Here is a 22101-nt window from a genome sequence, read left to right as displayed (position 1 = left end):
ACTGATGTCATTATGTTCATATTAGCATCTGAAATAGTGCAAATATAAACAATCAGTATTCAATATTTGAGCTATGTCATCTAGTTTTTACCCAAGATGACTGTAATTCAAACATGAGCTAGAAATCAATTAAACAACCTTGCTGAAAAATTTCCAAGATATTTGGGCTGAAATTTTTTTCAGTATTAACATGGTTTACCCATATTTGGGCTGTGTGACCTAGTTTTTGACCCCAGATGACCCATATTTGAACTTGAGTTAGAAATCACCAAAACAATCTTTCTGACCAATATCTAGGATAGTAAAGCTTAAAATGTAATTTCTGAGTGTAAACAAGGATTTTCCACATTTGGGCCCTATATGATCCATATTTGAACATGAGTAAGGAACCATCTAAACAACCTTTCAGAACTATTTCCAGGATATTTGGACTGACACAGTAGCCTTGAGATTGGTAACAAGATTTTGCTACTTTTGGCTCCTGTGACCTAGTTTTTCATCCGAGATGACCTATGTTTGAACTTAAGTCCGAGCAATCACTGGGACAAACATCCAGACCAAGTTTGGTGACAATTGGGGCAAAAAATAAGCAACAAAGTGTTAACAAACTAAATGTGGAAGAACAACAGATGAAGGACATTCAATGATCCTAGAAACTCACTAGGTGAGCTCAAAATCTTGCTAACATCATAAAAGAAATTGCAGAAATCATAAAACATGATCAATTTATATAAATCCAGTTTTTCCTAAAACTTCAAGGAAGAAAAATAAATATATAAGGTGATTCATGTGTAATAGACAAAACATAATGTGAAAAGATTACATAAATTTTGTATTTAAATAAAAAAAGAGCCACTGCCGGGCGGGGGCAACGCTTGACTTTTTACTTTTTCTAAAAGCAATTAAGAAATGTTTGAACAAATCTAAACGTTTTCTTTTTATAAATTTACTCGGTCTGTCCTGTCACATTAGTTTTGTCTATATAAATATATTCATATATACGCACCATGGTGGGTGGTGGTTTGTTGGTTGGTGGGTGTGTGTGTGTGGTGGTTGGGTGTTGGTGGGTGGGTGGGTGGATGTTGGTGGTGGGTGGGTGGTGGTGGTGGATGGGTGGTGGGTGGGTGGTTGGTATTGGGTGGGTGGCTGGGTGGTTGGTAGTGGGTGGATGGATTGGTAGTGGGTGGGTGGATGGATGGTGGTGGTTGTTGGTGGGTGGATGTTTGGTGGGTGGTGGTGGGTTGGTGGTTGTTGTTGTTGTTGATACATATATATATATATATATATATACACACACCAATAAATATATATGGTCATTTAATGTACAAATCTGAGAAAATTCAGTAATTTAACCTTCAAGGTCAAGGTCATTAAAGAGCCCAAGTCAATTTGGGTTTGATAAACACCAAGGTCTTGTCATTAAGAATGTTCTGTTATAATATGAAGTTGATCCCTTCAATAATAGCAAAGTTACAGCCAGTTACAGCCAAAACAATGAAAAATTCAATAATTTGACCTTCAAAGTCAAGGTTATTAATGAGTGACGGTCAAGGTCTGTCCGGTTATTTTTAAGGGTTATCCTTGAAGATTATAATGTTCAAGTTTGAAGACAATCCATTCAAAAATAACAAAGTTACAGCCAATAATAGCAAGAACAAGCAAAATTTGATCTTTTGACCTTGAAGGTCAAGGTCATTTATGGATGAAGGTCAAGGTTAATGTGGTCTACTGAAAGGTCTTGTCCCAAGGGTTGTTGTGGCCAAGTATGAAGACAATACACCAAGAAATAAAAAAGTTATGATCCAGGTACAAGTTTGCGGACAGCAACGGCAATGCCGCCGTATCACTATACCTCTACTTTTTTAAAAAAAAAAAGTCGAGCTAAAAATGAAGATGGAAGAGTCAGTGCCACCCTTTTGTAACAATATTAACCTAAGAAATAAATGAAGTTACAATTAAATACATGTAAATGAATTAATTGAAATTAATACATATCTGTATCCAAAAACCTCATATGTCCAAATATTGCACATAACAAATAATAAACTAGAACTATCACTGAATGTGATAAATACCCACTGCAAACGGTTTTTATTCCTAAACCAAGAGCCACCACAAAGCAGGCCCACATTTGACTTATCCTTACTACCATTCATGAGAAGCTTTTATTGATGAAAGTCTTCCTAAAAGGCTACAGTCATATTCAAATTACCCACTATTCAATGTTGTTTTGTCCAAGTATACCCCAAATACATTGATTAATAATAAAGTTGAAACAAAGTCACAAAAACAATGTTTTAGAATAAATGAGTATCAGTCAACTGAAACACTTAAAATAAGAAATATCACAACTAAAATTTGAGCCACCATGTCCATTTCTTCAGTACATATCTGTCATCTAAGTGTTGTCCAATACGTCTGCTGTTGACTGGTTCCTTTTTCTCCCCCAGTCTGGGAACCATGAAGTGCCCATTCCATTTTCTGCATGTACTTCTGGTAGTGAATTTGACCTACTTAATTTTGAGAGTTCTATTTCTGTTACTTTGTCTCTCCTTTTTTTAATATACCTTCCACTCAAAAATCCTGAATAAGAAATAAACACTTTTATTAACACAAATGCCATGTATCTTAAGGAACAAACAAATATGATCTGCTTGGCAAGGTATTATCTTCTATTTAAAAATAAAGTTCTGTGTAAGCCTTTCATCTTAACAAGACCTATTGATCACAAAGCAACTTTTAAGTCATGATGGTCTGTAACAACAGATGGTGCTTGATTCTTTTTCTTGCATATTACATGTTAATTACGAAAACTAATATATTTATTTAGCACTTTTTTCTTACGGTAGCGTATGAATTTACAACTTCATTCATAACGGTAAAAAAAGATGTCATTCTATTCATTCATAAAAAGACACTCGGGAATGACATCATTAACAACATGCAGCTTGACTTAAATGGGAGATGTAAGAGAGATTTTTGTCTGAATTGCAAAAATCATCTGGTAATATCTGAATAAGACAAAAAGGTATTTGAAACTATGAGCTGATAATTTTTGCCACATGATGACCAATTTTAAGTTTAGGCATATCTTTACCATCAAATCCTTAACAAATGTCACCAGTAACAAGAACAGAACTAAATGTCTCAGTATTTGATGTATTTTACACACAACAGAATAAAATTTGATTATGAAACAATCTAATCATAACAAGATATGTTTGCAAAACATGTATGCCCCCTATCAGCAGCCAATATTAGTCATGTGACCTGGTTATTATGACTGACTTTGACCTAGTGACCAAAAAATCAATAAGGGTTAACTACTGGTCATGACTAGTCACTATGTAATTGTGACTGCAAAGGTTATGTGCAGCAATTTTATGACAAAGTTATTACAAATCTTACCAAATAATATATGCATAAAATTTATGAATCATGTAGGCATCATTAATGACAGCCAAGTTGTTATATTACAAACGACCTTGAAAGGACTTTGAGTTTAATAAAAAAATATCAACCAAGGCAACTTTAGTTGTTGAGTTATTGGTCAGAAACAGTCTTTACATACAAGGTCAATATGACATTGACCTTTGACCCTTAAATCGATAGGGGTTATATACAGGCCAAGACCAGTGCACCTGTGAAGTTTGAAGGTAAAGGGTCCATAAGTTGGGATATTGATCAGAAAGCTTTGTTACCTATAAGGTCATTGTGATCTTGACCACCTTTGACCCCAAATCAATAGGGGACATCTGCTGGTCGTGAACAATCATCATACCAAGTTTTAAGTTCCAAGGCCTAAACGTTCTTTAGTTATCATTCAGAAACTGTTTTTACCTACAAGGTCAATGTGACCTTTGACCCAAAAATCAATAGGGGTCATCTGCTGGTCATGAACAATCATCATACCAAGTTTGAAGTTCCTAGGCCTAAGCGTTCTTTAGTTATCACTCGGAAACCGTTTTTACCTACAAGGTCAATGTGACCTTGACCTTTGACCCCAAAATCAATAGGGGTCATCTACTGGTCATGAACAATCATCATACCAAGTTTGAAGTTCCTAGGCCTAAGCATTCTTTAGTTATCACTTGGAAACCATCTGGTCTACGGACCAATGGACCGACCGACAGACAAATGCAAAGCATTCCTCCTTTTAAATACAAGAGGGCAGCATGTGGTGTGAATATTCTAAGTTAGAATGGGGCATAACTCAAAAAATATTGCTTAAAGGATAATGCCCCTTGTTTAACTGCTGTTGAATGTTCCTTGTCATGACCAATCCCTCTTTTTAATCAACTGTAATTAGAATTCTAGTTAATTAAAAAAAGGCATATGTTCTTTCAGAAAAATGCCCCTTGTCATTCAACTATATGCAATCATAATAATTAAAGAATTCCAAGTTTGTTTATACCATTAATTGTTTTGAAATAATTCTGTTCTAAGTTAAAAAGGGACATATATGTAACTCCTAAAATATTGCTTTCAAGATTATGTCCCTTGTTTTACAACTACATCATATCATGATAATAAGGTACTCCAAGTTTTGTGTTCATACTTTTTAAATTGAGAGATGGGCTTCATTAAAGCTATTGAACAAAGACAACAACATCAATCTTATAACAGCTTAACTTTTTATTAAACAGACAAGCTTAAAAAACACATTACTGTTTCCTTAATTTGTTTTTGTCATATTATTGCTTTCAGTAAACTATTAGTGATACTTTTTGCATATACGTACTTTCTAAAACCTTAATGTAAGTACACTGTAGCCTCGATATATTGCTCTCCGTTATAACGCTAATATCAGTATAGCGCTCATAGACCTTGGCTCCCAAAAAAAAAAAAAAAAAAAAAAACTCCCAAAAAAAACGCTTGTTCAATTTTACAGTCAAGTACAATAAACAATTATTAGGACATTTATGAGCGCCAAAGGTGTAAAAAACATGCCCAGGTTAGCATTTATCCGCTCTTTTGTTGTTTTACCTGTCCATCAGTCAGGCATCAAATTGTTTCCAAAATCCCAAATTCATATCATAACTGTGACATGGGCAACTGGTGGTGAGTATAAATAAACTAAAATTCACACACATATCTGTGACATGTTAACCTAGCTGAATTAAATAACCCACACAAGCCCAAAATCAATTTAAAATCCTGCACTGTAAATTGAACGACTGTGACAGGAAGTAAATGGCGTTGATTAACTAGGGGACACAACTAAAGCTGGACTGTAATGGCTAACTGTTTACACTACATTCATGATTTATGTTTTTCTTTTGAAATTTTTTTTTTTTCTTTTAAATATATTTAGTATTATTTGTGAATATAATATAGGGTTAACGCACGTTCTTCCGTGTTATAACGTCTGCAGAGTCCCGAGGAACGGCTGGTGCCCGAGCCCGGTATGCTATTATAGCATAAAATTTTCAAACAGATTCGTGATGTATAGTTTATACAAAACACAATTACATTAAATTCTTGTGCTTGGACGGTATTTATCCAATTCTATGTGTTACGTATGCGTTTCATTTTTCCGGGGCCAACAACTTTCGGAACCGAACGAAATTTTGAATTTTAATGATTTAACAAAGCTTGACCTTTGGAGATTTATTATCTCAAAAGAAAAAAAAACGTTACATTACTCTACCCTCTACCCAAGACAAAACATGACCCTCAGAAATTCTTAGAATGATTTCAGATTGACGGTAGAAAAAGATCAGTGACATCAGAATCGTTTTTTTTTTTTTAAGCAAACAATTTTACAAAAAAATCAGGCACTAAGCATTATTCTCTCAAAGAAATATAAAGAGCATTTATCAACACAAACATAAATAAAAAACATTTTCTCATATTAATTTTGTGTTATCTAGTTTTGTAAGTTAATCGGAGTGTTAAACTGAATGACAGGTAGATTCTACTGCATTTGTTTACATTGACAACTGTCCGTTTCTTAGAAAGGGCGACAACCAAGATTAGCACCGATGTCTATACGCAGTTTTTCCGGCATAGTTACTTGAATATGCGACTGAGGCCCTCGAATCAATAAATTTCAATATAACAAAAGCGCACATGACTCTTTGGCAAACAGGCCAAATCGTCATTTTTTGTTTGTTTGTTTACTGGGCCCTGTATGTAATGCGCATAGGTGAAACCGGGCTATAACAAGAGCGCGTGACTATGTTAACACATGGTTTTGGTCCCGTTATAACATGGGCAAAAGAGGGGAAAATAGCCGATTTTATGCTATAATATATGTTTACATCATGGAATTGTTTAAGAAAAAGATAATGTCGATATTAATTAAACAGTAAGTACAAATCGTCAGTGTTATATATATAGAACACGGTGTTGAGACATTGGACCCCAACATGAGTGTTATAATGAAGCTGTAGTGTATCCTCATGTATCTATTATAAAATAAAAAATTTAGCAAAATATGTCAATACAAAGTCGTACTTATTCATTTACCCTTATCCAGCTATTGCCAATAGAATGAAATATCCTTATATAAATATACCTGCCAGTCCTCCTCCAGCCACACCCAATAATCCCCCAATTTTGGCTCCAGCAACTAACCCTACAGGTCCTGCTAACACTGTACCCACTACTGCACCAGCTATTGGCAAAACAGCTGCTTTATATTTAGCTGCCTGTAAAAAAATAAAACTGTACATTTTAAAAGATCTCGTACAGTAAAGGAAAACATTAAAAGTCAAATGAGATTTTTTTAATTATTAGCTAATGATAAAACATTTTTAAAAAAATGCAATTTCAAACATCACCTGTCTAGTAACAGCTATCATGACAATTTTATAATGTTTGCCAACAAAAATAAATAATAAAATAATATCGCTCCCCTGAGATTATTTACTAGGAAAAGTCACAAACTATTACTGTGTATAATGATTATTGGTTAATATGGACATTACCTTGGCCAGATGTTTGGTCCCGTCTTGGACAGATATATGAGCTTGTTCTACATTATCTTCTATACTGTCTATATTCTCTTGTTGTGTCTTAAACAAATTCTCAAACAATCAGCAACATTTCCTATCTAGACACATAATTAACCAGATAAATATTATCTTAAAATATATAATAACTGTTGCGTATGACTTTTGAGTACATTTACAAATTCATTCATTTGTGTAAGTTAAAATCTGACACAACTTACACTTACTTACCTTTTCAATACAATGTATTTAAAATTCAGACATTTTTCTATCATTATAATAAATTTAATTATCATAATTATTTGTTAATTATTAATTTAATTATTATAAAATAAAAAAAAATATTTTAAGCTCACATTAACAGCTGAAGCAAACTGATGTATCATTACATCTAATTCTTCTAAATTCTGAAACAATAAAATAAAGTTACTGAATCATGAAAATTCGAAAACTTTAGACAAGAACAGTGTGACTGGAAATTTCTTTTGACAGCAATGAAGGGATGCTAATATACTTAGCTAATATACTCATACTTAAATAAATATTTAATACCAAAGGTTAACATTAGTACACAGAATAATAATACAACCAAACATTCAAAAACCTCCTTGATACATTCAAATAGTTCTCTGACACATTAAAAAAGCTCCCTTTTACATTCTTAGAGATCCCTGATACATTCTTAGAGGTCCCTGATACATTCTAGGTGCTCCCTGATACATTCTAGGTGCTCCCTGATACATTCAAAGAGCTCCCTTTTACATTCTTAGAGATCCCTGATACATTCTTAGAGATCCCTGATACATTCTAGGTGCTCCCCGATACATTCAAAGAGCTCTCTTTTACATTCTTAGAGACCCTGATACATTCTTAGAGATCCCTGATACATTCAAAGTGCTCCCTGATACATTCAGAAAGCTCCCTTATACATTCTAGGTGCTCACTTATACATTCTAAGATTTTATATCTTTCGTTCTAATCCATTTTATCATTGTATATATTGAATGATTGTATATTATGTACTGTGTATGATTATGAATAAAATATGTTTAAACTAGGTGCTCCCTTATACATTCTAGGTGCTCCCTGATACATTCTAGGTACTCCCTGATACATTCAGAAAGCTCCCTTATACATTCTAAGAGCTCCCTTATACATTCTTGGTGCGCACTGAAACATTCAAAAAGCTCCTTTATATATTCTAAGAGCTCTCTAAAACATATCAAGAGCTCCCTGAGTCAATCAAAAAGCTCCCTGATACATCCAAAGTGCTCCCTTGTGCATCCAAAGAGCTCCCTGACTCAATCAAAAGAAAATAAGTGACCCCCAGGTCCGGCCATTTTTAATCGGCAACTACAACAGTATCTTTTTGGCTTAAAATGAACTTATACCTCTTGCAGATTTTCCCATGACTCAGCTACCTGAGTATTTTCAGGTGGTTCATTCAACTGCACTTGATTTTGGTAAAGTTCATCTGAGGAACCAATGGATAATAATTTGTTTTCATCACATGGTGAACTATCAGAGCTGGAATTTCTACCATCACCTGAAAAAATCATGTTCCTTTCACTGTTTCCATACATGAACTAGTTTATAACTTTAAAACATAACAGTATTACTTATAGCATTTTTAATTTAAAACAGGGGGAGGATAGCAAGCAATTACTCCATACAGAGCTGTGTTTATTTTGTTAGAGAATTACTTTAACAAAAACAGCAAAAAAGGACAATTTTGACCAAACAAAACTTCTATTATCCGACTAGAAAATAATAACATCATATGGTAAAATCATTGAGCTATTTACACTTGGAGTAATCTAAGTCTAAGATATTTAAACTCATCTATAGACTGTGCTTGCCATTTAGTCTACAGCTTTATTTACAGAACCATGTCTCAACAGCCAATTAATGTTACTCCTTGCAATGATACTGAACATTACACCCTGCTGTCTATTACAAGATAAATCTGCTTTATTTGTATTTAACATATTAGAACCAGCTATATTAGTACACTTCAACACAACCTAAATGTTTGTACATTTCATTACAACCTACAATGTACATTTTATTACAACCTATAATGTACATTTCATTACAACCTATAATGTACACTTCATTACAACCTATAATATACACTTCATTACAACCTACAATGTATGTACATTTCATAACAACCTATAATGTATGTACATTCCATAACAACCTACAATGTATGTGCATTCCATAACAACCTACAATGTATGTACATTCCATAACAACCTACAATGTATGTACATTTCATTACAACCTACAATGTATGTACATTTCATAACAACCTATAATGTATGTTCATTCCATTACAACCTACAATGTATGTACATTCCATAACAACCTACAATGTATGTGCATTCCATAACAACCTACAATGTATGTACATTCCATAACAACCTACAATGTATTTGCATTCCATAACAACCTACAATGTATGTACATTCCATAACAACCTACAATGTATGTACATTTCATTACAACCTACAATGTATGTACATTTCATAACAACCTATAATGTATGTACATTCCATTACAACCTACAATGTATGTACATTTCATAACAACCTATAATGTATGTACATTCCATAACAACCTACAATGTATGTGCATTCCATAACAACCTACAATGTATGTACATTCCATAACAACCTACAATGTTTGTACATTCCATAACAACCTACAATGTATGTACATTCCATAACAACCTACAATGTACGTACATTCCATAACAACATATAACAGTGTAAGAAATTAGGATTTGAATCGACTAGGCTGGTCGGACTACCAGATTGGAATATTCACTAGCCCAAGAGACATTTCACTAGCATGATTCATTTGTTCAAAACAGTTGTTTATATTGCCTCTGAAAATGCAGTAACCTGTTCGGGCTTGTTACTGTGAAAAGTTGGTAGCCCGAGGAGAAGTTTAGTAGTCTGGGACTATAGGACTACTGCTAATTTCTAACACTGCTATAATGTATGTACATTTCATAACAACCTACAATATATGTGCATTCCATAACAACCTACAATGTTTGTACATTCCACAACAACCTACAATGTATGTACATTCCATAACAACCTACAATGTACGTACATTCCATAACAACCTACAATGTATGTGCATTCCATAACAACCTACAATGTTTGTACATTCCATAACAACCTACAATGTATGTACATTCCATTACAACCTACAATGTATGAACATTCCATAACAACCTACAATGTATGTACATTCCATAACAACCTATAATGTATGTACATTCCATAACAACCTATAATGTTTGTACATTCCATTACAACCTATAATGTTTGTACATTCCATAACATCCTACAATGTATGTACATTCCATAACAACCTACAATGTTTGACATTCCATAACAACCTACAATGTTTGACATTCTATAACAACCTACAATGTACGTACATTCCATAACAACCTAAAATGTATGTACATTTCATAACAACCTATAATGTATGTACATTCCATAACAACCTACAATGTATGTACATTCCATAACAACCTATAATGGAAGTACATTCCATAACAACCTACAATGTATGTTCATTCCATAACAACCTACAATGTTTGTACATTCAATAACAACCTATAATGTATGTACATTCCATAACAACCTATAATGTACGTACATTCCATAACAACCTACAATGTATGTACCGTAAAATTCCTATTAAACGCCCCTGGGGGTTAAACATTTTCCAACATATTTATACATATTTGTGTTTACTATAAAATAAAATGGATTCTAAATGATTTGAATAAAATTATGGCTTTAATTATGAGTTCAGCACTGATGAGTAGATTGTTTTCCTTATCAAAAGGCCTGGGGGGGCCTTTATTAGGGAAGGGGCGTTTATAAGAAATTTTACGGTACATTTTTTAACAACCTAAAATATGTGTACACTTAAACTACTACATTACACTTAAGTACAACTACGATATTTGTACACTTAAATCATTACAATTCACTTACATTTAAATCCTTTTGCCAGACTCACAAATTCATCAACTGACTTGATTGCACCATGTTTCATGTCATTTATTCTGTTGTCAAACTTTTCCAAATCTTCCTCATTAACTTGAAGCCTTGATTTTTCTATTTCATGAATGTTTGCTTTGATTTGTTGAATGGTTCTTGTTGCATTTATCTGTTCTGTGTGCAAGTCACTCCAGTCCTGCAGCCTGTTATACTGAAACATAATTCCAAATTACAACAACATTCCTTGAAATAAAGTTTTAATGTTGTCTTCTCATTTATATTATTAGTTATAAAGATTGTTGACAGGTAATATGGCCCTATATAAATGGCTATTTGTAAATATAACCATAATAGTTAGGCAAGGGTTATATTGCAAACAGCCATTTATATATGGACATATGACCTGTCAACAATCTTTATAACGAATTTATAATACAGCAAGCATCATTTTTAGAGATCTTCATGAATCGACAGCAACAGTGTATATAAAACTATATAAACGTCACGATTATCCAATGAAAAATGACGTTACAAACGTGCAATGTTATAATATGTTTTTGTTTTTTTTTGTTCTTAGTTGATCACAGTAAATATCATATCAGTTATTAAAATCTGTGAGGCAATTATAGTTATCATGTTTATTTCTTTTCTTCAGTTATTTAATGACAGTGTAAATAATTGTCACCTTCTCCACATTAAGTCTATGCCTATGCAGTCTTGCCAGGTCAATCTGTATAACTTTGAGGAATTTCTTTATGGATGGTTCCAGACGTATCAGCGGATATTTTCTGTGCTGGACACCATCACTAGTAGACTGGTTATCTGTACATCGCTCAAATGTTGCCATCTTACAAAATCTGTGTTTAAGAACTATTCCAAACAAAAACAAGAATGTATTTTTTGTTAAACACAAAAACACCCGGCTCAGATTCTTGTCAGTAACAATATTTCAAAAAAATATTTACCCATTCACTCAGTTAAGGCCAGAAAATAGTCCCAAAAAAATGTAAACAGAGTTATATAACTTGACAGGAATAACAGTCAACCTGGCCCCAAGTTTACCCGGCCTCAAGTCAATACGGCACTAAAATTAGTCAACCCGGCCCCAAAATTGGTCAATCCTGCCCAAAAAAATTGGTCAATCCGGCCCCAAAATTGATTTTCAGAGAATATTTTATTAAATTAATTTATTATTACTATTAGACGATATTTTGCTTCTTTCATTTTCCCTTTTGTCTATAAATGATATATGTATTACACACATTAAAAAAAGATTTTCAAAAAATGTATAAATAATTAATTATTTCATATTTACAAATTAATAAAACTTTACCCAAATAATGAAGACTATGAACCATATAATAAAGTTATTGAAAACATTATTAGGCTAAAATTTGTTGATAATTTAATTGCCCCAGTTAAGGCTTTTATACATAATAGTGATAATGAATGATTATATAAACATCAATAATTACAGTTGAGTTCACACTAAAGGTTACACAAAGTGCACTAGGAGTGCACTAGAGGTGCACTACTAGTGCACTTCAAAGTGCACTACTAGTGCACTTCATAAGTGCACTTTGTAGTGCACCAGACCTATTATATGTATTAAGCAGTTACCTTTTATTTCAATGAATAGCAATTTGACTTTTACAAAAAGAAAGATAAATATAGATATCTGTATAATAGTTTTTCATAATAACTTTGAAGTTGAGAATATTGGATTTTGTAAAATATGGCGTAAAATATTAGAACAATAATTTTTCAAAGTCATTAATTTTACTGATTTTGTACTTTAAAACTTAATTGTTAGAATAAGTATATAAATATAAATAATTATTACTTTAATGTTGATAAGTGCGTAAATAAACAAAATTAATTGATATTTAATTTGATTCTATTTTATTATAATCTGGTAATGAAATATGAAACATTGAAATGCTAATTAAACAAAATTCAGTCTTATTATTCTGAAAATAGTTTATTATAAAATGCAAAAATAATTCAGTTTTCTTTTTGTACTACTTGATATGAAATTTATTTGCACCAACATCCAGAGAATACAGAATTTACATTGCCTACTTATATTTATCATCTGCCTTTTGTTATTTACCCTGAGGGGCTCTCTTATCAGCAGGGTTCTATATTAAAACACCAATACACAGCATGACTTTTAACACTTTAATCTTCTGTAACTGTTTTCTGCCCATGTGTGATATTTTATTAAAAAAAAAAAAAAAAAACCAGATCTGCTTTAATGTGAAAAGGAAGTCGCAAAAGTTTTATAATCATGTGTTTAAATATTTTCTTTAAAATATATATTATCTTCTATAAATGTGTTAAAACTGACACTTAGGCAAATTTGTCAAATCTATAATAGAAAAAATTAACATTTTCCAGTTCATAAACTAAAAGATGCTGCAGATTTATTATTTGTAGAATTGCAATAAATATTGATATGAGGTCTTTCTAGAATGGTTAACACTGATATTGATTTTAAACCAGTTTTAGAAAATTCCACTTCAAGGACAATAATGACAATAATATCTAACACGCGTTTATGCCATTAAGATTATTTTTCACATTTGATTATTATAACAAAAATTATAGTCATTTGTCTATGTCTTACATGCATTTTGGAAAAAAAAAAACAGGAAATTTTAAATAACTATTGCATACATCTGCATTTTTGTTATTTACCCTGAGGCCCTGTTGTGACAGCAGGAGACGACCGCAGGAGACCAGTATAATGAAAACAGTCGCTCTCAGAAAAATACCAATACACAGCATGACTTGAGACTTTTTTCTTGTATAAAAGCATTCCCTTTATACATTATTTTTTTAATATAGAAATCTTGAATAAAGTTATCAATTTAATTATTTCATGGAAAACTTTTGTTAATATCTTTAAAAAGTATGCAAACATTTCATGGTTGAAAAACATACTATCACAGTTTATTATATACTTATAAATGAAATATTGAGAAATATAGATGAAATAAAATGCGTATTTTCATTTTCCGTATTTTCACTGTAAAAATTGCAAATTTTAATGTTAAACTAGAAATGTGTCATCATGCCACGGATGCCCCCGCATGCAGCCAAAATTTCAGATGTTATAATATTTAGTTCCAAATTTGTTTGCACAAATTATTGTTTTCATTTAAAGTTCAAAGCCCTTAAAACTTTTCAATGTTAACACAAACCATTTCCATACAATGTTCAAGGCACTGAAATTATTCAGTCTTAACCTTTTGAAAATAGCATATTTCATATTTGTAGCCAAAATAATGGCTACATACATTTCCACAAAAGTATGAGTGCTGAAACTGAAAGTTCAAAATTTTTCCAATATTCAAGAAAGATAAGTTTGTCCAAAATCATTGAACCACGACCAAATTCAAACTTAAACTGCTTATTCCTAAGATGTATCTATATTATTTTCAAAGTGAAAGGGACATAACTCTGCCAAAAAAATCATCGAACCATGACCAAATTCCAACTTGACCTGCCCATTCCTTTGACATATCCATATGTCAAATTTGAGTTGAATATGTAACACTGCTGGGTAGATAATGAACAGAAACTGTAAATTTCATATTAATTTCAAAGTGAAAGGGGCATTACTCTGCCAAAAATCATTGAACAAAGAACAAATTCGAACTGGGCCTGGGCATTCCAAAAACATATCCATATGTCAAATTTGAGTTGAATGTGTTGTACTGTTGGGGAGATAATAAACAGAAACTGAAAATTTCATATTATTTTCAAAGTAAAAGGAGCATAACTCTGCCAAAAATCATCGAACCATGACCAAATTCGTACTTGACCTGTATTTTCTCATGACATATCAATGTCAAATTTGAGTTGAAAATGTTGTACCGTTGGGGAGATAATGAATTGAAACCGAAAATTTCATATTATTTTCAAAGTAAAAGGGGCATAACTCTGCCAAAAATCATCGAACCATGACAAAATTCGAACTTGACCTGTATTTTCTAATGACATATCCATATGTCAAATTTGAGTTAAATGTGTTGAACCGTTGTGGAGATAATGAACGGAAACTCAAAATTTCATATTATTTTCAAAGTAAAAGGGGCATAACTCTGCCAAAAATCATCGAACCATGACAAAATTCGAACTTGACCTGTATTTTCTCATGACATATCCATATGTAAAATTTGAGTTGAATGAGTTGTACCGTTGGGGAGATAATGAACGGAAACTGATAATTTCATATTATTTTCAAAGTAAAAGGGGCATAACTCTACCAAAAATCATCGAACCATGACCAAATTCAAACTTGACCTGTATTTTCTCATGACATATCCATATGTCAAATTTGAGTTGAATGTGTTGTACCGTTGGGGAGATAATGAACGGAAACTGAAAATTTCATATTATTTTCAAAGTAAAAGGGGCATAACTCTGCCAAAAATCATCGAACCATGACCAAATTCGAACTTGACCTGTATTTTCTCATGACATATCCATATGTCAAATTTGAGTTGAATATGTGCAACCGTTACTAAGATAATGAACGGAAACTGATGATGACGGAATGACAGAATGACGGAAGGACGGAATGACGGAAGGACGGAAGGACGGAATGACGGAAGGACGGAACAGGGTAACACTATATGCCCCGGCCATTACATGGCGGGGGCATAAAAAGAGAAAAATGTATATAATAAACAGAAAATTCAAGTTTTTTCTATAAATACATGATTTATTTTCATCTTGTGGCATGAAAATCACCATATTTCACTCGTGGCTACCGCCACTCATGAAATATTAATTTTCATACCACTGGATGAAAATAAATCATGTATTTATAGAAAAAACTTGAATATCCTCTATGTATGGATTGTTTTAAAATCAATGAATTAATATTTTCTTTCAATCTTGAGCATGAGGATCTTAAGTTATATATGATTATGCAGAATGGCAAGAAATTTGGATAAATATAGAAAATTCTGCTTTAGAGACAATAATATCTAATACGCATTTATGCCGTTATGATTTTTTTTGTACATATTTGATTATACAAAAATTATGGTCATTTATCTATATGACTAAATAGCCTGAGTGCCAAGGCATTCCAGGCTTATGTCTAACATGCATTTTGAGAAAACCAGGGAATTTCAATGCATACTTATAATTTGCAAAATCGACTGTTCTTTGTCATTTACCCTGAGGCCCTCTTATCAGCAGGAGAGTGGTATAACGAAAACTGTTAGTTCCTCTCAGAAAATACCAATACACAGCATGACTTGTGATTTTCCTCTTCAATATAAGTATTCCTTTTATACATATTATTTTTAATATTGAAATCATGAATAAAGTTATCAAATTTATTTATTTTATGGATAATATTTTAATTATTTATATCTTTAAAACATATGCAAGCATTACACAGCTGAATACTAAATTTTCACAGTATATTGATTGTTTTAGCATCAATGTATTAATATTCTCTTTTAATATTGTACATGAGGAACTGTCCTAAGTTATATATTATAAAAAAATAACACTTTAGCTTAAATATAAACTTTTCCTTGATTTATTTGAGCTTACAGTATGGAAAAAAAGTTAACGTTGTTCCAACTAAATTATTTGGGCCAGAATTATCACATTGATTTTCCCATTTGTACACTAGAAAAATTGAAATACATGGCCATTAAAAACACTTATTTAATTGTCCATTATAGAGCATATTTAAATTTAACTAAAATATGATTACAATCAATAAGAAAAATAATTTTAAGCTGTAATATGATATCACCTAAAATGTTAAAACTGCTGATTTTAAAATTTACTTATTTATATTCATGAATAGGCCATATATTCCCAAAGTTTTTTTTCTTACAGCAGCTTAACAATGGATGCCCCCTGTCACTTGATATGCAATTATCCAATAAACCATTTAGGTGTCACCTTCCCTGGCCAGCCTGGTCATATGGTCTAGTGCACTAGAAGTGCACACGGTGTGCACTTCTAGTTCAGCTATAGTGCACTAGAAGTGCACAAGGGTGGGAAGTTTAGTGTGAACTCAACTGTATGTTTGAACGTATTTATTACATTTATTTAAACATGATGAACAAATAAGTTAGAGCAATCAATAAACAAAGAAATATTAATTGTGAAAAAACCTTGGTCTATAACATGTCTTTATTTGATGTATATTCGAAAATATTTTCGTAAATATGAAAATGCTTTAACTTATGATGTCTATTTTGGTACCGTTACTATGCTAGTAAATCAGGAGAAACAAGAGCCATGTCAACATGGCCATCCTCCGTCGAATGTGTTTGCTCATTGGAAGAATGTATATGTAGTAGAGCAGAATAATTCATTTTTAAGTGGTCTTTTGGTAATGAAAACTGATGGCTGAAGTGATTACAGATTTGAAACCTATGTGAATACTGACGGCTGAAAATAACAAAGGGCAATAACTGAAAAATAATGCAGGGGAGGTTTCAACAATTTTTGAGTTATGCTCCACTCAGGTGAAAAATTAAGTATGAAAAATATATATATAACTCCACTCAGGTGAAAAATTAAGTATGAAAAATAACAAAGGGCAATAACTAAAAAATTATGAAAGGTAGAGTTATCATTCTTGTGCACTGCATACCTCCTGAGTAAGATCTATGCACCTATGAAGTTTCATGTTAATATCTCAAAGGCTTTTTGAGTTATGCTCTGGACAAAAATTAATTTTGAAAAATAACAAAGGGCAATAACTCAAAAATTATGCAGGATAGAGTTATCATTCTTGTGCACTGCACTCGTCCTCAAAGAGGTCTATCCACCTATGAAGTTTAAAGTTGATACCTCAAATACTTTTTGAGATATGCTCCGGACAAAAATGTCGCAATGAAAAACGGACGGACGGACGAAGACTATTTGCTATATCCCCTGCTGCCTTTCGGCGGGGGATAAAAATAATGAAATAATTTTTTTAATAACTTACTTTGGAAATATTTTAGGACTTACTCCATGGATTTATTTTACATCCGTGCTTACTCTTTATGTTTTCTTTTTCCATATGTACCTCTACAAAGAGCTGTCCAAAACACTCAGCCCTTATTAAAACTGTGTCTACAAGTATAGATCCGAAATCGAGAGAAGAGAGTAACGTTTTAATATTACTAAACTAGCACTTCTTTTTCACTTTTTTTTATTATCTTTCTAATATCTTTTTTCTATTTAGGAAATAATGTGAATAATTATCAAGATAAACAGCACAAGAGAATGTATTGTATTCAAAGATTTGTTTTAAAATCCTCACCTTTTCTTTAAATAAGTTGTTAACATTTATTATTAACAATAAAGCACATTAGTTAACTAGTTTTGATGACAATGGCTTATGTGATTCTAGATATCATAAATCTTTTTATATCTTGCAATAATAATAATTCACATTATTTCTTAGAGTAGGAAAATTTTGTGGCAAATAACTGATAACAAAAATAGGGCCAGGTTGACTAGATATCAGATTGAACTGGGGCCGGATTGACTAATTTGGGGCCGGATTCACTTGAGGCATGGGGTCGTAGGACAGGGCGGATTGTGAGACAGGGCGGACCATATTTTGGGACAGGGCGGACCGTGACTTGAGACGAGGTGGACCGTGCTTAATTTCAAATTTAATATTGCAATTTCATTTATCTTTTTAACTTTTGATATCAATGCCATCCTAAACATGTCATATTTTTAAGCATTTTCATTTTGAAAAGATTATTATTAACATTAAGCCATGCAATTATAAGTATAAAATAGGTGGAGAAAGATAGTGGGAATGGATTGAAAAAAATCTCATATGTAAAACATAATTTTCTTTTGCACTGATATTAAAAAACTTGACAGAATTACCTTAATTGTTTTATGTGAAATTCATAACATTTAAGCTGTATAGAGGAATAATGATTATTTATATTAGTTTTAAATTTGTTAGATAGATATATAGATAGATTTATTTCAGTATTCAGTAATAACATGGTAAAAACATATCCAATACATGATAAAACAATAAAAACAAATATCAATGTATAAGAAGTGCACCATATCAAAAACATCATACCAAGGATAACACAAGAAAGAGAACTTAATCTCTTATTTCCATTGTGGTCCTTAGATACTGATGGTTTTGACAAAGAGAGGCATGAAAATGACTTATCACAGTTTTAAATTGAAGAAAGACAATAGTATACATAAAATGTTCAAATTAAAATAAATAAATAAAAATAATAAATATTAAGACTAGAGGATAGACACCCTTAAAAGAGATAATTACCCATTAAGTAAATGTTTTTTAACAGATAATTTAAAATTGTACAATTTTGATTCCATCCTAATAGAAGAGGGTAGTTTATTCCACAATACACATCCATTGTAAGCAAAAGACTTTGATCCGAAACCTTTGACCTTAGGTAGCATATAACAACCACTTTCACTTGACCTGGTCCTGTAAGTATGAACAGAATCTAATGGAATAAAGTTTTCTCCCATATATTCAGTTAATATTGGAAAACCAAGAAATTAACTAGTTTTTTAACATTGGAAAACCAAGAAATGTAAACATATATATAAATTCTCTAAACAGACAGCATCTTAATTAAAGCAAAGCAAATATATTAACTTGTCAAAAGAATCAAAATTGAGAAGTCAACCGGGAGCATGCAGTCAAAATTGATAACATTATAGATAGAATATTCCAACAAGACACTTTCCATCAAAACATTTCTAGATAGTTGCACAAGCCTTAATGGCCGTGCATAATAGTGCATTATATCATGTGTATATATGAATGTATGTTAAAAAGTAAATCAATCGATATGCATGCTGTTTTTAAGTTTTGTACTTGTATATATGTTTGTCCGACTTCGTCATTATGTTTTAAAATATCTTTTAAATAATACATGTCATTTTTTCTGTATATAATGCAAATTTTGTCCACCTTTTGTGATTATTTTTATAATGTCACTCATCATCATTTACGCTATTGTTTTGTATTGTGTTTCAAATGTCAGAGGTGAATAACAAGCCTTTTCTATATGTACTGTTATATAAAGTAATACCCTCTTATTACTTAACAAACAATGACATTTAATATCCTAATAATTGGTCAATTATCACCTGCATAATGTCCAACTTGATGCTGTTTTAAATAATTACATTAATCAAATTTATTCTAAATTAATAAACTACATTGATATTTGTATATGTTCATAATGATATTTAAAGAAAAAAAGAAAAGGCAATTATATTTAAATATTTTTTTACATTAAATCAGGGTCCGCCTCGTCTCGAGTCACGGCCTGCCCTGTCCAAAAATATGGTTTGCCCTGTCCAAACATAAGGTTCGCCCTGGTACGGTCCGGCCTGTCTCACGGTCCGCCCTGTCCGTAATTCAGGCCGGGTTGACTTAGGGCCGGGTTGACTTGTATCGCTTGACAGTCATGGCATTTTGTAATTGTGAAAAATATAAGTTTGCAAGTCTGATGAAGTTGAAAAATATTCATCTTTATCATATATTATATATATTGGAGTTTATATCCCGGAACAACCTAAATTCAAATAAGTTAAAAATTAAGAAGTTAGAGCAAAAAATAACAATTTTAATAAAAAAAATCCAAGTTCAAGAGGGGAATAATTCTTGAACAAAAAAAAACAAAGATATGTTATGAAAAATATTTGATGATTGTGTTTATTTTATTTTATTTTGTTTGAAGTTTGAACCAATATTTACATACTGTACAGTGTCCAAAATAAAGTTTATCCGAAATTTCACACAATTTCATAAATAAAATCAGCGATTTTTGAACACTCATAGATCTAGTAATATATTTCTAATTGTTTTTGCAACAAGATCACTAATACAAATTAATTCTGTACTTTTTGAACTCACATAAGCCAAATCTTACCGTCTAAATTGAACGCCTAAATATATCAAAAATAAAAAAAAAACCCTACTTTCGTTTTTCCCGGAAGTTAATTAGAACAGCGAAAGTCTTTTAAAAACGGAAGGGACAATCGCATCTTCTGTACCCTTTATAAGCTTATCAAGATGGTCCATTCGTTTTTCAGATTTTCGTTGTGTACAGTAGGAAAATTATTTATTTCATCAATTATTTGATTAATTACATAGAGGATATTTGTTTGTTTCAGTGTAAGATCGAAAAATATTTCACCGAGTGAACACCAGATGCAATATTTTCCACGAGTGGCGTAGCCACGAGTGAAAATATAATAGCTGGGGTTCACGAGTGAAATATTATTTGATCTTACATGTAAAACAAACAAATTTTCTGTTTATTTCATGATTTTTTAACGATTTTTACACCATTTTACTGATTTTTGCCGCGTAACGTCATGCTCTTATCTTCATGACGTCATCAAATAATGACGTCACAATGTTGAAGCAAAATATAATTCCATGATTATTTTTAGATTTTAGATGTTTTTCAGCACAACGTTCGTAAATATTTACGAACTACAGTTATCACGTACATTTGTTATTATGATTGACTACATTTCCGCTGAAAAAAACATTCATTAATGATAAATATTTTATTTTTACGCCAAATATAGTTCGGCTACTGTGAAATTATATTTGGTAATCATTACTGTGAAATTATCAGAATATAATTAACCGTTATAATTCAGTAATCTACTGCAAAACATGTAATAAAAAACATTTAAATGATAAATCGTACAATATAAAATTATACTATTAAAACAATTTTTACGTCATTTGATTTTTAGACGTCATATATATTATATGACGTCATATGACGTGTAAGGATTCGTTATTTTATGCTTTGTATATATCGTGTAATATAATGCACTTGACTACCCTATATGTTTGATAAATCAAGGTAAGTATATCCTTCTTAATCGAAGTCTGGACCCCTGGTAAATTAGAAATTGCCTATTGAATGTGATGATTATAATCTAACCCTATGTTCGGCTAGTGCTCTTTTATTTACATAATATATAAGGTTTTTAAGACATTATTTCATACACAATCAATACTTCCTTCTATTATAGGGGCGGTTTATACACATATAAGCCTTTCCTTCTGACAATTTATTTATTCATAC

General features: G+C 31.7%; 2 protein-coding genes across 3 annotated transcripts; both read right to left on the bottom strand.

The window, feature by feature from the left end:
- Positions 1–1006: 1006 nt before the first annotated feature.
- On the bottom strand, positions 1007–1269 carry LOC132726957 (uncharacterized; the record flags this gene model as incomplete). Its single annotated transcript, XM_060712372.1, has 1 exon — positions 1007–1269. A coding segment is annotated over exon 1 (263 nt), but the record flags the coding sequence as incomplete, so codon positions are not given.
- Positions 1270–1868: 599 nt separating this feature from the next.
- On the bottom strand, positions 1869–21028 carry LOC132726958 (syntaxin-17-like). Of its 2 annotated transcripts, none has more exons than XM_060712373.1 (8): positions 20923–21028; positions 11676–11860; positions 10985–11201; positions 8348–8502; positions 7313–7363; positions 6933–7019; positions 6521–6653; positions 1869–2583 (listed from the first exon to the last, which is right to left on the bottom strand). In XM_060712373.1, the coding sequence occupies exons 2-8, from the start codon at positions 11835–11837 to the stop codon at positions 2399–2401; spliced, it is 990 nt and encodes a 329-aa protein (XP_060568356.1). In that variant the 5' UTR covers positions 11838–11860; positions 20923–21028; the 3' UTR covers positions 1869–2398. The 2 variants fall into 2 exon arrangements, with proteins under 2 accessions (XP_060568356.1, XP_060568357.1); XM_060712374.1 differs by having other exon boundaries at positions 20972–20993.
- Between the last annotated feature and the right edge of the window lie 1073 nt (positions 21029–22101).

Source organism: Ruditapes philippinarum, unplaced genomic scaffold (genome assembly GCF_026571515.1).
Source record: "Ruditapes philippinarum isolate M1 unplaced genomic scaffold, ASM2657151v2 ctg8820_1_1_1_1, whole genome shotgun sequence".
Taxonomy (NCBI): Eukaryota; Metazoa; Mollusca; class Bivalvia; order Venerida; family Veneridae; genus Ruditapes; species Ruditapes philippinarum.
This window is presented reverse-complemented; position numbering and strand designations above follow the sequence as displayed.